This window comes from Nicotiana tomentosiformis, chromosome 12 (genome assembly GCF_000390325.3).
Source record: "Nicotiana tomentosiformis chromosome 12, ASM39032v3, whole genome shotgun sequence".
Lineage (NCBI taxonomy): Eukaryota > Viridiplantae > Streptophyta > Magnoliopsida > Solanales > Solanaceae > Nicotiana > Nicotiana tomentosiformis.
The window spans coordinates 104,421,592-104,434,700 of record NC_090823.1 but is presented as its reverse complement, the minus strand read 5'-3'; the positions used below and the strand labels follow the sequence as shown (position 1 = coordinate 104,434,700).

Genomic DNA, 13,109 nt, shown 5'->3' with positions numbered 1-13,109 from the left:
GTCCTAAAATATCATACGAACTTAGTAGAGCCCTCAAATCCCATCAAACAACATCAAAAACACAAATCACACTCCAATTCAAGCCTAATGAAAAACTAACAATTTCTAACTTCTACCTTCAATGCCGAAACCTATCAAATCAAGTCTGATTGACCTCAAATTTTGCACACAAGTCATAAATGACATAATGGAGGTATCCCAATTTTCAGAATCGGATTCCGACCCCGATATCAAAAAGTCAACTCCCCGGTCAAACTTTCAAAATTAAATTTCTATTTTAGCCATTTCAAGCCTAATTTAGCTACGGGCTTCCAAATAATTTTACGGACACGCTCCTAAGTCCAAAATTACCATATGGAGCTATTGGAATCATCAAAACTCTATTCTGGGGTCATTTACACATAAGTCGATATCCGGTCACTATTTTAACCTAAGCTTTAAGCCTTGGATTTTATTCTTCCAAACTAACTCTGAAATACCTGAAAACCAAAACCGACAATTCACACAAGTCATAATACATCATATGAAGGTATTCAAAACTTCAAATAGTAGGAAGGAGCATAAATGCCCAAAACGACCTGTCGGGTCGTTACATCAATCTTACTTTGTTAAATATTTGATAAGTAAATATATATTTAGTAAAAATATAAAAAATTGACGAATATATTATCGATTAAAATATTCTTATAGGAGAATTCTATTAGTAACACATAATAGTTATTTGTTTAGTCGTCTGGCAATAATTTTTCGTTGATGTACACTTTCAGGTTAACCAAATTTAGTAATTAAACATAAAAATTAATATGATACATAAATATTAATAATTACTTCACATTCAAAAAAGATATAAGAATTTAATAGATCTTAACATATGATTTGAATATGGAAGAACAAAGAGATAAACGTATTTCAGTAACACTTGATAAGAAAGTGATCATTCAACCTATTATTTAAGGTCAATAAATATGGAGCACTTCATATTCTATTAAAATTTATATCCCGCAAGAGAATCCCAAATATTTCTAGACATTTTTAAAAGAAAATTCTATATAAAATCTTAAAAGTATATATAAAAATTATATATTTATATGTCGGGTTGGTTCAGATTTTTTTTTTACTCAATACCAAACCAAATCAAACCAAACCAAATCAAATTTTTTAATCGGTTTGGTGCGATTTTTCGTTTCGGTTTGTACACCTCTAATACATTGTATTAAAACTAAAAATGGAGACGAACAAAAACTCAACCCTCAAATCTTCTGCTTGTAGCCATGGCTAGATTAAATGTTCTATATTTTCCTCTTTTTCAATTCTTGTTCTTCTTTCGGTTGGGAAAGTCAGAAAATTAGAAAAGGATTGAAATTAAATCAAGTATGCTTGCACGGTTTTCCAGTCACCAGAAAAGGATAACTAAAAGAAAATTTTGAAGGGGAAGACGGAGGATTGACAATCTTGATGATAGAGAGAAGAAAGAGAGAAAAAGAATATAATTGGCCTATTTCATGCCTTAATTTTAGGTATAAATAAATATCTATTTTGTTATAAAATAGAAAAAGTAGCTATAAATAATAATATTTTGAAATTAGTTTGATTTATAATAAATAAGATATAATAGTTTGCTATAAAAGGTAAAATTTTTTATAATTTTCTTACACATCAGCATAATATTATTTAATGATTATATTATTTGAGAAGAATTCAAGTTACGTTACCGAGCTTTAATTAGTCTTGAAAACAATATCAGTGAAACGTGGAACTTTCATTGAAGCAACGGTTGGGCACGATTGAGTATATTTAACTTTTATAGAAGTACGTACTAGATAGTATGCTGCCACGCGCCTAACATTGTAAGGTTTTTTTTTTGGTGTATTCGGAATTACATTAGAGCTCTGATTAATTTGGATTCACATCGTATAAGGCTTATTAAAAAAATAAAAATAAATTTTATACAAGATTTTTCAGAAAACGTTAAAGTGTGCATCTCAAAATTGTAGGGAATCAACCTGTTCAAGTATTAACCTTGTTTTTGGGCAATTGATAGTTTAGTCATCATCTACAAACAAATCTAAAGCATTTTCAAATTGATCATAACCAAAAAGCATCAAAAACGGAAAATACATCAAATACAACACAGTTCAAAAGAACATTCCTCAAGAAAATCTTACAAAAATTGTTCTAAGCTATTAAGAATATGTTTTTTTTGCAAACTATCATTTTCATCTTTTGGATCTCACTCTCCCTTCTAGTAATTGTAATAAACCTACTAGAGATATGTATAATGTATCTATGTGCCACTCGAATCCTGCAGTATTTAACACATAATCTGGGATTTTTGGAATTAAAAGAGTTACTACTAAATAAATAGAGTGACATTTTTCCACATAAATTAAAAAGGAAAGTAAACATGTAATTGAAATATATTGAGTAATATTGATTGATAACTTAAAATAAATAAAGCATGTTAAATTACATTTATAATATTAAAAATTCATCGCTGTGTCAATATATAACTTATTTCTTGAGCAAATGTATATTTCTCTCTCAAAACAAATACTAGAAAGTTTATTTGTCTCTCCTTTGGTAGAATCTAATTACAGAAACCTAGATATTCCTTATGTCCAAAAAATACCTAAATAGAACAAAGTAGGAGTAATTCTTTATTCTCCTACCTAGGAGTACATCTTAGCCCCACTCTTATATCTATGATTGACATTTTAGCTTTAAGAAAGTGAAAGACTTAAAATTTGGCAAGAGAGATGCAGATGTACGATGTGGGGCACTACAATTGGTTGAAACACCAACTTAAATCTTGGTTCTGACCAAACAGCAAAAAGAAAAACCCCAATCAGGAAAACAACGTGAGAACTGAAATCTGTAAGAAAATTCACGTCTTCTGTTCATTCTATTTACCTTTATTATCAAGAATCACTCTACCCCATCACACCAAACATCACTATTTTTCACCAATTCCACAATCACAATCACAATCCCATAACTTTTTTGGTATACATATATAGGAATATATAAAAGTGTTTATACAGTGGGATGAGATGATAAAGATGGCAGCAGTTTCAGTGGGGAATGGGAATGAGGTATGGAGAGCTCATGGAACAATGGCTATGATACAGCTACTGTATGGTGGGTACCATGTAATTACCAAAGTGGCTCTCAATGTTGGAATGAATCAAATTGTCTTCTGCTTATATCGGGATCTTCTTGCTCTCTCCATTCTTGCCCCTGTCGCCTATGTTCGCGAAAAGTTAGTCCCTTTTTCTCTATGTTGCTCTTGAATCTATTATCCAAGAATGTATCTATTTATGCAGACATATTGTTTTAGTACTAAGCTGTGGTGTTTGGGTCAAGATTTTGACTAATTCACTAAGCATGTTATTGCTCACTAGCATAGGTATGGGGTAAATCTGTCTTGTATTGGATAAACCTATTTACCAAGATGGAGCAAATGAGCTTACACCAAGTTTTGCAGCTAGGATTTGGACCTAGGATCCCCAGGTTGTTACTCCTATGCCTCGACTATTTAGCCATACTCTTGGGGACATGGATTATGATTTTACATTGAGCCAACTTTTGCAATTATATTTGGTGGAAGATTTTTGCATTGATTTATTTCTTTTTGATCAAGTAAAATGCAATTTTATTATTAATGGGGAAAAAACTCCAGTATCCAAGAGGCATATGAGAAAGGTAGAGAATGTACGGAGAGATATGATTCTCTACGAAACACACCCAATCTTATATACAAATAGGAACCTCATGGGTGCACCAGAAAAACATTAAAATAAGGAGGGTATTCCTCAAATGTGTAAAATCAAGCTCTTCCCATTCAAATCTCTCCTATTTCTCTCCCTCCATACTGTCCACATAAGTGCTACTGGAGCAATGTTCAAAGCCAGTTGTCTTCTCTCTGGTCCTCTAAAGGCCTAATTGAATAGTGCATCCTTCATAGTACCTAGCTCGGTACATTGTATCCCGGACCATCTTAAGATCTCCTACCATAGACATAATGCTACATGCAGTTAAATGATCCACGTCCTCTCCTGAGTGTTTACACAGACACCAACTAACATATGTAATCTCACTCTTCCTCAAGTTTTTGTCTGTCAGAATTGCACCTCTAGATGCCAAACCAAGCCAAAAAAACATTCTTTTTCTGGCACCCTAGGGATCCAAACCGATAAATGAGCAATTCGATTTCTCTCTAGCTAGCTACTTGCAGTAGTCTTTTTACTGAGAATCGTCAACTGCTCGCAAACACCTATTTCCAGGAATCCTGATTGTCTACCATTAAAGTTTGTTTATAGAGCAAAACTCCGTTATCTCCCAATCCTGAAGGTTCCTTCTAAATTTGAGATCCCATGTAACGCTCCCCTCATGTAATCTCCAAGCTTGTTGCATTGTCATCTCCTTTTGGCACGAAATGTTGTAGATGTTTGGAAAAGTAATCAGCAACATGCTGTCCTCATACCACCTGTCCCCCCGTAAACTAACCCTGCACCCTTCCCCACCCCTAATGAGATACAACCATTAAACTCTTTTCATCCCTTCATAATATTCCTCAAAAGGTGTTTGCATTGATTTGTATATTAAAGAATGTTAAAATTTGTGGAAGGCATGGACAGGCAGATGCATACTTAATAACAGATGTTATTCGTAGTTAATTCATGTTCCGTTCTTTCTACTATTCATGTTAAAAAAATATTATTTCTAGATTTACTGAAACTCATTTTGCTACAATGTCTACTAGTATGTGTTTATGACTTGTGAGAGTCTGGTCGACTGCCTGAGCTTGTTTACCTCATGCCAACCGGTGTTGCATCTTGAGTTTCTGTAGTAAAAGCTAATTTTTGTCTTAAAAGTTTGGTTAATGTTTCATAAAAGAATTATGTTGTTATTTTCATCTTTCCTTTATGTGCTTCTAGTTGACCATTTTGATGATTTAAGATAATTTCTGAATTCAGTTTGAACTTATTGCGTTCCATTGCTAATTGACTTGGTAATCCACTATGATTACACCTGAAATTATTCTGCTATTCTCCCATTTGAAGATTTGAGAATGAAACCCTATAACAGTATGGACTCATCACAAGCTCTCAAAATGAATGCTGACTTGCTTATCTTGATGTGTGAGATGGATCTAAAGAAAGAGCTATTAGATTCAGTAAAATGGCAACGAAAGCCCGATTGAGGGTCTTGCTGCTCAAGAATGTTTTTTTTAGTGAAGCAATTTTTTTCGACAAACATAACATATGGATACATTCATTTTAAAAATACTCATATCATGCGTATACGTTCTCGGACTTCACATAAAGAATTCTTTGTTGATATTATGTGTAATATCTCTTTTACTTGAAATTGTTGCTCATGTCTCTAGCTTTTGCTCTCTCATTTATTATCTGATATCATTGTTTATACATATTTGTTTAAATGTGAAATTTATTTCTTGCTTTGTGTTAGTCCTCTTTGCACTACTTGAAACATTTTTTTTAATTTTTATTAAATGTCAGCATCTAAAGCATTTTTCAAAATTTTGAAGTTCTTTTTTAAATTAATTGCAATATCAGAAAGTACATGGTGCAACACTAATAATATTTCCTTCCATTCTATGTCTAGGCGGTCAAGAATTCCTTTAAATAAGCGGCTTCTACTATCATTCTTCATTCTAGGATTAACCGGGTAAGTTTGATGTGCCTACTGTTCTGAGTAGATTTGTGCGATTAACTTGTATAATTCTTACACTGAACAAAAACCTGATTTTTAGATATTTTTCTTGTTTCTTGCCAACTGCAACAGTATTTTTGGGAACCAACTTTTGTTTCTTTTTGGTCTTGGCTACACAAATCCAACTTATGCTGCGGCCGTGCAACCTGCAGTACCAGTCTTTACATTCATATTTGCAGTATTGATGGGGTCAGTAAGAAATCAACCCCCTTTCTTTGAATTCTGTATCTGTGTCTCTTTCACTCTAAATTCATATATATTTCTGTAATCAATTGTGGATAATTTTGTACTGGAAGTTGGAGAAGGGGGACTTGGAATCTTGTGTCTCTTTAGGATGAAATGCTATAAGCTGATATTATTGTATTCTTCAAGAAAACCTGAAATGGCTTTGTCTAAATTGAATTAGTAATACACGACACTAATTTTCACACCTAGAATGAGAATCAGGATTTCCATAAATATGATACTCTGTGTCTTACAAGTGTACGGCAGCGAGGTTAAAACTTTTATAGTTCATAACTGTGTTTTCAATATTATTTTTGGATATCTACAAACTTTTATTAAGGATTAGCTATAAAAAAGTTATATAACAGGTTCATCGGATGAGACTGCTCTTCGTACAGAGTAAGATAACATGTTTGGTGTTTATATGAAGTTCCACTATTATAGTTCTATTGCAGTCAAAGTAGTATAGATGAACCGGTTCAGTAACTTTAAAGATGGTGGGAATCCACATAATCGGTAGATATAGGGGCACTTTACAGGAAAATATGAACATAGTTGTTGAAAGGGATGCTAAACTCTTTCGCCGTTGACTGCTTCTTAAAAAAGAAGGAATCTATGCAGCTATGCACATTGTATTGCTTCCTACATTTTCCACCAAAAAAATTGGTTTCAGAACAAATTATTTCTGGGATATTTTCTGAAGATGTAAGAGAAGACCTGCTAACTATTCTTGTCTTGAAGCATTTCATTTATCTAAGGAGAGTGGTAGTCAAGGTATCCATTCTTTTATTGCTATTTGACCTATTTACTTGTGACATTTTGCAGTTTTATCATTAAGTTTTAGTAATAAAAGCATGCTAAAATTGACACCCTTGATACTCATCTGTAGATTCTTTGTTATTCTTCTCTGCTTGGCAATCTTGTCGACAAAGTGGCTGTCATCCTCAATCTACCACCTTCTATTTTGTGTTATTTTCATGTATTTGCACATCCAGTTGTCTGTTGTAGTTGATGATCTGTTCAACTTTACTCTTAAATGTAATTTTATGCAGTACAGAAACAGTGAAGCTCTTTACAGTGGAAGGTCAAGCAAAGGTTGGAGGTACAATTGTTTGTGTTTCTGGGGCTATTTTAATGGCCGTCTTCCGTGGACCTGTGGTTTTTGGAAACAGAGACTCAGAATTCATAGGACATAGTGATATAAGTGCTAGGGGTCAGCCAGAGCCCACTGGATGGTTAATGTCAAGATTTCTGGAGTTGGGGTTCGATGATTGGCACCTTGGAGTTTTATGCTTAATAGGAAACTGTATGTGCATGGCGGCATACTTAGCCATTCAGGTAGTTTGGTAAAATTTTCCCCTTCATTGATTTCAATAGACTCGATGAAAACAAGATATATTTCTCAGTAACCAAACTTAAAAGCTGCACAGCAATATATACCTGCTAAAATATACAACAGTTTTAGGCCCATTATCCACTGAGTTTCGAACCGTGCGCCAGTCGGCAGTCGCCACTGGCCTCGGGGATTTCTTGGTTATGAAAAAAGTAAATTTAAAAAAACAGGTTCTATAGTCAATGAGACAATGACCACTTCCTTGAACAACATGTGGCTAATGTGATTTGGCATGCTTTTGTTGAGTACATATACTCGTTCCTAAGATTGACAGTTTGAATTCAATGAGACCCCTTCACACTTTGTTACTTTAGGGATAAAAATTTGGCATGTGACTGAAATTACGGTAAATTGTGCATGAATGTCAATGAAAATAGGGTTTGTGAACCATTAATTTCTACTGATCAGACCAAAGTCACCAAACACTTATTTGACACCTTCGAACTTAATTTTAGGCCTCTTTTCGTTTGATTGCAAGTGATGCTGAGTATTTAGATCTTTGATTATTATATGATTTAATAACAAATAATAGCTTTGTTTGAAAAAAAATGATAGTTTCTAACCAAAATAATCTATATTTGGTTGGTGCATAATGTTCATTGTTAGATAGTTTAGACCTTGGCATTGTTGAAGCATTATCTGGAAGACCCTTGACCTTGTCTGATAAAAACTATTCTGTTTGTATTGTTTTCAAATATGCTGAGTTGGCTGAATATTAAGAATTTTTCAGGCTCCAGTTTTGGCAAAATACCCTGCGAGTATATCAGTGACAGCATATTCCTACTTTTTTGGTTGTCTTTTAATGATAGCAACAGCCTTCTCGATGACTAATGAGTCAACAGACTGGAACTTGACACAATCGGAAGTTTTCGCTGTGTGCTATGCCGTAAGATTCTCTTCATTCCCTTATAGTTTCTGTTCTGAAGCAGGTTTTAATTACTGTCTTTGTCCCTAGTTTCAAGTTATAATGACATGTCAGCTAGAAAAGATATAAGATACATTAAGCTGCTGCAATTTCAAGAACACCATGCCTGATCGACATATGATTTAAATGGATTATTGAATATGCTATGGTTTGGCTCAATGGGTCAAAGGAGCAGTAGTGAAATTCGCCGCAGCCTCCAAATGGATAAGTGTTCAGCTTGCTGCCTCCCGCTTCCCTACAGAATGTCTTGAAAAGTAAATGCATTGGATTTCGGAGGGCAAAGACTTCCTAAATGAATCGTTACTCTATCTCTTTGGCATCTAGGTCTATTTCTCTTTTATGTTCTCCATATTTCTATCTTCTCCGATCGTAGCATTTGAAAACAAATTATGGATGCATCTCTTTTGTTTCCCTTGCTCCAACCAAGAAGACAGGAATAAAAAGTGATGATTACTCTTATTCCCTTTCTTTTGTCTTTTATATCAATTTACCGATATATCATAGCTCTTGAGCCTCATCTTCAATTTTGATCACGCGTGAATCAAAAGTTTTTGTGTAGACTGTCCTTTAACTTTTGCTACGAGCTATGCAAAACGAGTCCCTTCCTATCAGAGTATGAGTTCAGTTTTTTCCATCTAATCTTTTCATTAATAACGTTTCCGCCATAACTGCCCTTGTCAACTTTGATTCCTCTTAAGCAACATGCGCCCCCCTTTTTTTTAAATTTTTTTTTATATCAAAGTACTTCTATTTAAGAAGAGAGACGTAAGTTGATGAGGACAATATGTCTTCAATTACAATAGGAAGACAAATCAAGTAAATTAACGATTTTCATTTTCAATGCAGTTTGTTTCTGCAACAATTCCCTTTTTAGGAGAAAGTGGAAATGCTGTATTTTTAACATAAAGTTGTGAAGGAGCAATACCAAGGCTTGCTCCTTAATGCTAAAAATCTAGGTAGGTGAGAGGATAATTCAAGCAGAAGGCAATAGCTTATCCTCAAATTTCAGTTTGATCGTACTTCTCTTAGCCATTTTGATGCTATTGCAAGGCACAATGTCAAAAATCACAAGGATATAAAATCATTAAGGAAACCCGGATCGTCTTGTGGATGGAACAAAATAGTATAATTAACATACCCGTGAGCAGGCACTCATAGATGATAATATGCTGAAAAAAAGTGTAAAAAACAAATAAGGTAGATCTAAAATCACAAGAAAAGAAATTGTTTTCAGGGATCTGCCATCTCGAACCCATGCAGACATAGCAAAAATAGAACACAATAGAAGCAAAAAGTTTATATAGGCGAATACCAACTAGTTGGGATTACGGCATAATCATGTTTGTATGCTTACATTAATTCCAGATTTTGATGGGAGTCCTTTTAGCCTCTTATAGATTTGTATATCATTAGAAAATGTAGAGAACCTCTAGTATTAGAGAACCCAAATTATTGAATATTGGAACGAAACCGGTCCAAATGGAGCAAAATGGATGTTGAGGTTTCATATAGCCGACACCAGTTAGCTTGGGATTGAGGCGCAACTGTTCTTGTAGTAAATCTGACATAAGCACTACATTCTCACTGCCTATATTATGAAAAAAAGCTAATTCTATTCAACGTGAATAAGGATTCTACTGAAGATAGGGAGGAGCTACGCTTCAAGTTGTGGCTTTCTTTCAACTTGAAGCTTAGTTCCTTCCTATCTTACCAGCAGAAGATATGCCTTGAATTATACTAGTCTATCACTGATGTGCATATAATGCGTGCCTTATAGCATACAATCTAGTGTACAACTGACACTTTTAACGGTCTTCATGCTTTTCTTCCCTGGTATTGCTATCTAGAGTTCCAATCATCATTGACTACTTAGTAATGGCAATTGATAGGGATTTACTGCCAAACCATGTTATGAATGCCAAAATTTATCTAATTAAGCTTATGTTAAATGATTCATTGTGGATTCTCTCCTCCATCTGTATATCTCATCCCTTGTGGTTAGAATGTGCATTAGTTTTGAAAAAAAAGAAGGAACAGTGGTTAAGTTAGTGGAGAAAACAAAATAGTTGAGCTACCATAATTTCTATTTTTTCAGGGTATTGTTGCTTCTGCCCTGAACTATGGGATGTTGACATGGTGCAACAAGATTCTTGGCCCTTCTATGGTTGCTCTGTACAATCCACTTCAACCTGCTGCTTCAGCATTCCTATCAAGAGTTTTCCTTGGGAGCCCGATTTACCTTGGAAGGTTAGTGCTCTAATTTCTTTTGAGTCAGCATACTGCCCCTAAAAGCAAAACTTGTGCATTTGCATGCCTGTTATCATTTTCCTCTTTGTTATGCTTCACAATTTTGGCACAATGAGGATTGAGGACTACAAAGGCGAAAGAGTTTTGAAAGCTCCTTCATTGGAAAATGAGCATATTCGTTTAATCATTTTTTTCATACATCAAATTTGCTTTATTTAGAGATGGTTCTTGTTAAAAGTGCCAAGTTTTGCAAACTTAGAGGATAAATAGTGCTCAAGGTTATATTTAAAGAACAAAGTTAAGCCTATCCCCAAATATAAGGGATAATTTTGGCTAAAAACTCGAACATTTGACTATCTCATATAATCTTCTTTTCTACTTTACTTCTACCTTCTACTTATTCTTAGGCGAATCCTTTACGATAAGAACTCATGAATCTGTTATTTGCAGCATATTGGGAGGATTTCTCATTATAGCTGGGCTTTATTTGGTAACTTGGGCATCTTACAGACAGAGGCAGGCAGCCATTGGAACTGTTCCTCATACTTCGCGGTCGTCAGATCCTCCAATCCAATATCAGCTAGGACATCTTTTCTCCCTTCCTACTTCCTCAATACCAAAGATCATTGATTAGATAGTGTTGTGGATATTCATAATAAACTTCCTTTACTTGATAACTTTCATGATCATTTGTACAATTTTATCTAGCCTTTTAACCTGCACTAGTCAGAAAGCATATAAACTCTTTCGACTCAGTTTTCAGTCAACAGTCTTTAATTGTGCCAAACGATTTTGTTACATAAATACTTCTTTTCATCAAATCGCGTTCTTTTTAACACTTGTGTTTAATCCAACATGGCATTGTCTACCGTATCTACTTTAGAACAGAGCAAAAAATAGTAAAAAAAATTGATGAATGGTAGCGACAACAGGCTGAATCTCAGTAGACCATGGTAGAAAGCAATGTAAATCATTTAAATAAATATAAAGTTCGACACAAATTCTACATACTTTTAGTTTCAATATCATTAGTGTTACTCATAATGGATTTATATCCTATAGATCTGCAACGTTATTATCAAAATATTCTATATCTTCAATCTTTTGTATAACGTAGTTGAGAGAAGCTCAGTACCTTGTAGGCTGTAGCTTACTAAGCTAGAATAAGCTTAGTTTAAAAAGTTAAAAGCTATATTTTTTACTAATTATCCTCGATTAGCTATAAGCACGTTTAAGCATAGCTTAAACTGTATGCTTAGTATTCTTTAAGCCTGCTGACCACATGGTTGGGCTAAGTTAGTCCAAAGACACTCTTAACATGTCTGCTTTGGACCAAACCTACATGATTTTCCCTAAAGGCTCCATGCATCAGAAGTAGCGTCGCACCTTATAACTTTAATATCGAACTTTATTCGCATATCCAACACATGAAGATGGAACTTATTTTTGAAGAATGTCTAGCTGTGAGAGGCAAGATAGCTGTTCTAAATAGGCCATTCATTGAAACAATGCAAAGAAGGTTGGTCCAAGGAAACTATTTACAAAAGTCAAATAATAAATAAATAAATAAAGACTACAGATAAAGTCCTATTGGTTGTGTATTCTTTATATAACTTTGTATATTGGCTCAAGAAGTCACCAAGAGCTCACGATTTTCACCAAAACAAGTCTAAGGAACTGATAAGTGATCTTTATGTCCAAGAGATTTCCATGAAGATTCCAAACACAACAAGTGTAATTTCTCTAAAACTTGTGACTCTTCTTCTGGTGCAAAGGCCATGCAAATGCTTAGCTCCTTCACTGCCTCCTTGTATTCCCTGATACAAGTTCATTTCTCAAGATTGGATTTTTATAATGATACAATCCTACTCCCTAAATTGCTAAAATACTTGAGGAGCTCACAAAGCGAATCGAAGCCAACGATAAAAAAGTAGAAACATGTTATTCTAGGGTCGGTAAGATCCCGGGGGATCCACCAATAATAAAAGGGTTGGATTCCAAAAAATTCATGCAAAAACTTTTTCCCTCGAGTGCAGCCCCAAAACCAATCCCCAAAAAAATTTGTATGCCCGAAATTCCCAAATATAACGGTACGACCGATCCTAACGAACACGTCACCTCTTACACACGTGCCATCAAGGGTAACGATTTGGAAGATGATGGGATCGAATCCGTTTTGTTGAAAAAATTCAGAGAGACCGTGTCGAAGGGGGCGATGATTTGGTATCATAACCTGCCACCAAATTCCATCGATTCATTTTTCATGTTAGCGGATTCGTTTGTAAAGGCACACGCTGGTGCCATAAAGGTTGCAACAAGGAAATCTGACCTCTTCAAAGTAAAACAAAGGGGTAATGAAATGCTGAGAGAGTTCGTGTCCCGATTTCAAATGGAACGCATGGAATTGCCACCGGTCACAGACGACTGGGCCGTCCAAGCTTTCACCTAAGGGTTGAACGAGCAAAGTTCGATAGCATCATGTTGGCTGAAGAAAAATTTGATCGAGTATCCAACAATAGCTTGGGCGGATTTACACAACTGATACCAGTCAAAAATTAGGGTCAAGGACGACCAGTTATGAGC

At 34.7% G+C, this 13,109-nt stretch overlaps 1 protein-coding gene across 3 annotated transcripts; it reads left to right on the top strand.

The window, feature by feature from the left end:
• The first annotated feature begins 2,730 nt into the window (after positions 1–2,730).
• LOC104093138 (WAT1-related protein At4g19185-like) lies at positions 2,731–11,347 on the top strand. Of its 3 annotated transcripts, XM_070191675.1 has the most exons (9): positions 2,738–2,874; positions 3,018–3,259; positions 3,407–3,510; positions 5,629–5,691; positions 5,809–5,925; positions 7,014–7,299; positions 8,085–8,240; positions 10,375–10,526; positions 10,977–11,347. In XM_070191675.1, exons 2-9 carry the CDS (start codon positions 3,095–3,097, stop codon positions 11,158–11,160), a joined length of 1,227 nt encoding a protein of 408 aa, XP_070047776.1. In that variant the 5' UTR covers positions 2,738–2,874; positions 3,018–3,094; the 3' UTR covers positions 11,161–11,347. The 3 variants fall into 3 exon arrangements, with proteins under 3 accessions (XP_033511306.1, XP_070047776.1, XP_070047775.1); XM_033655415.2 differs by lacking the exon at positions 3,407–3,510 and having other exon boundaries at positions 2,731–2,874; XM_070191674.1 differs by lacking the exon at positions 2,738–2,874 and having other exon boundaries at positions 2,943–3,259.
• Positions 11,348–13,109: the final 1,762 nt, after the last annotated feature.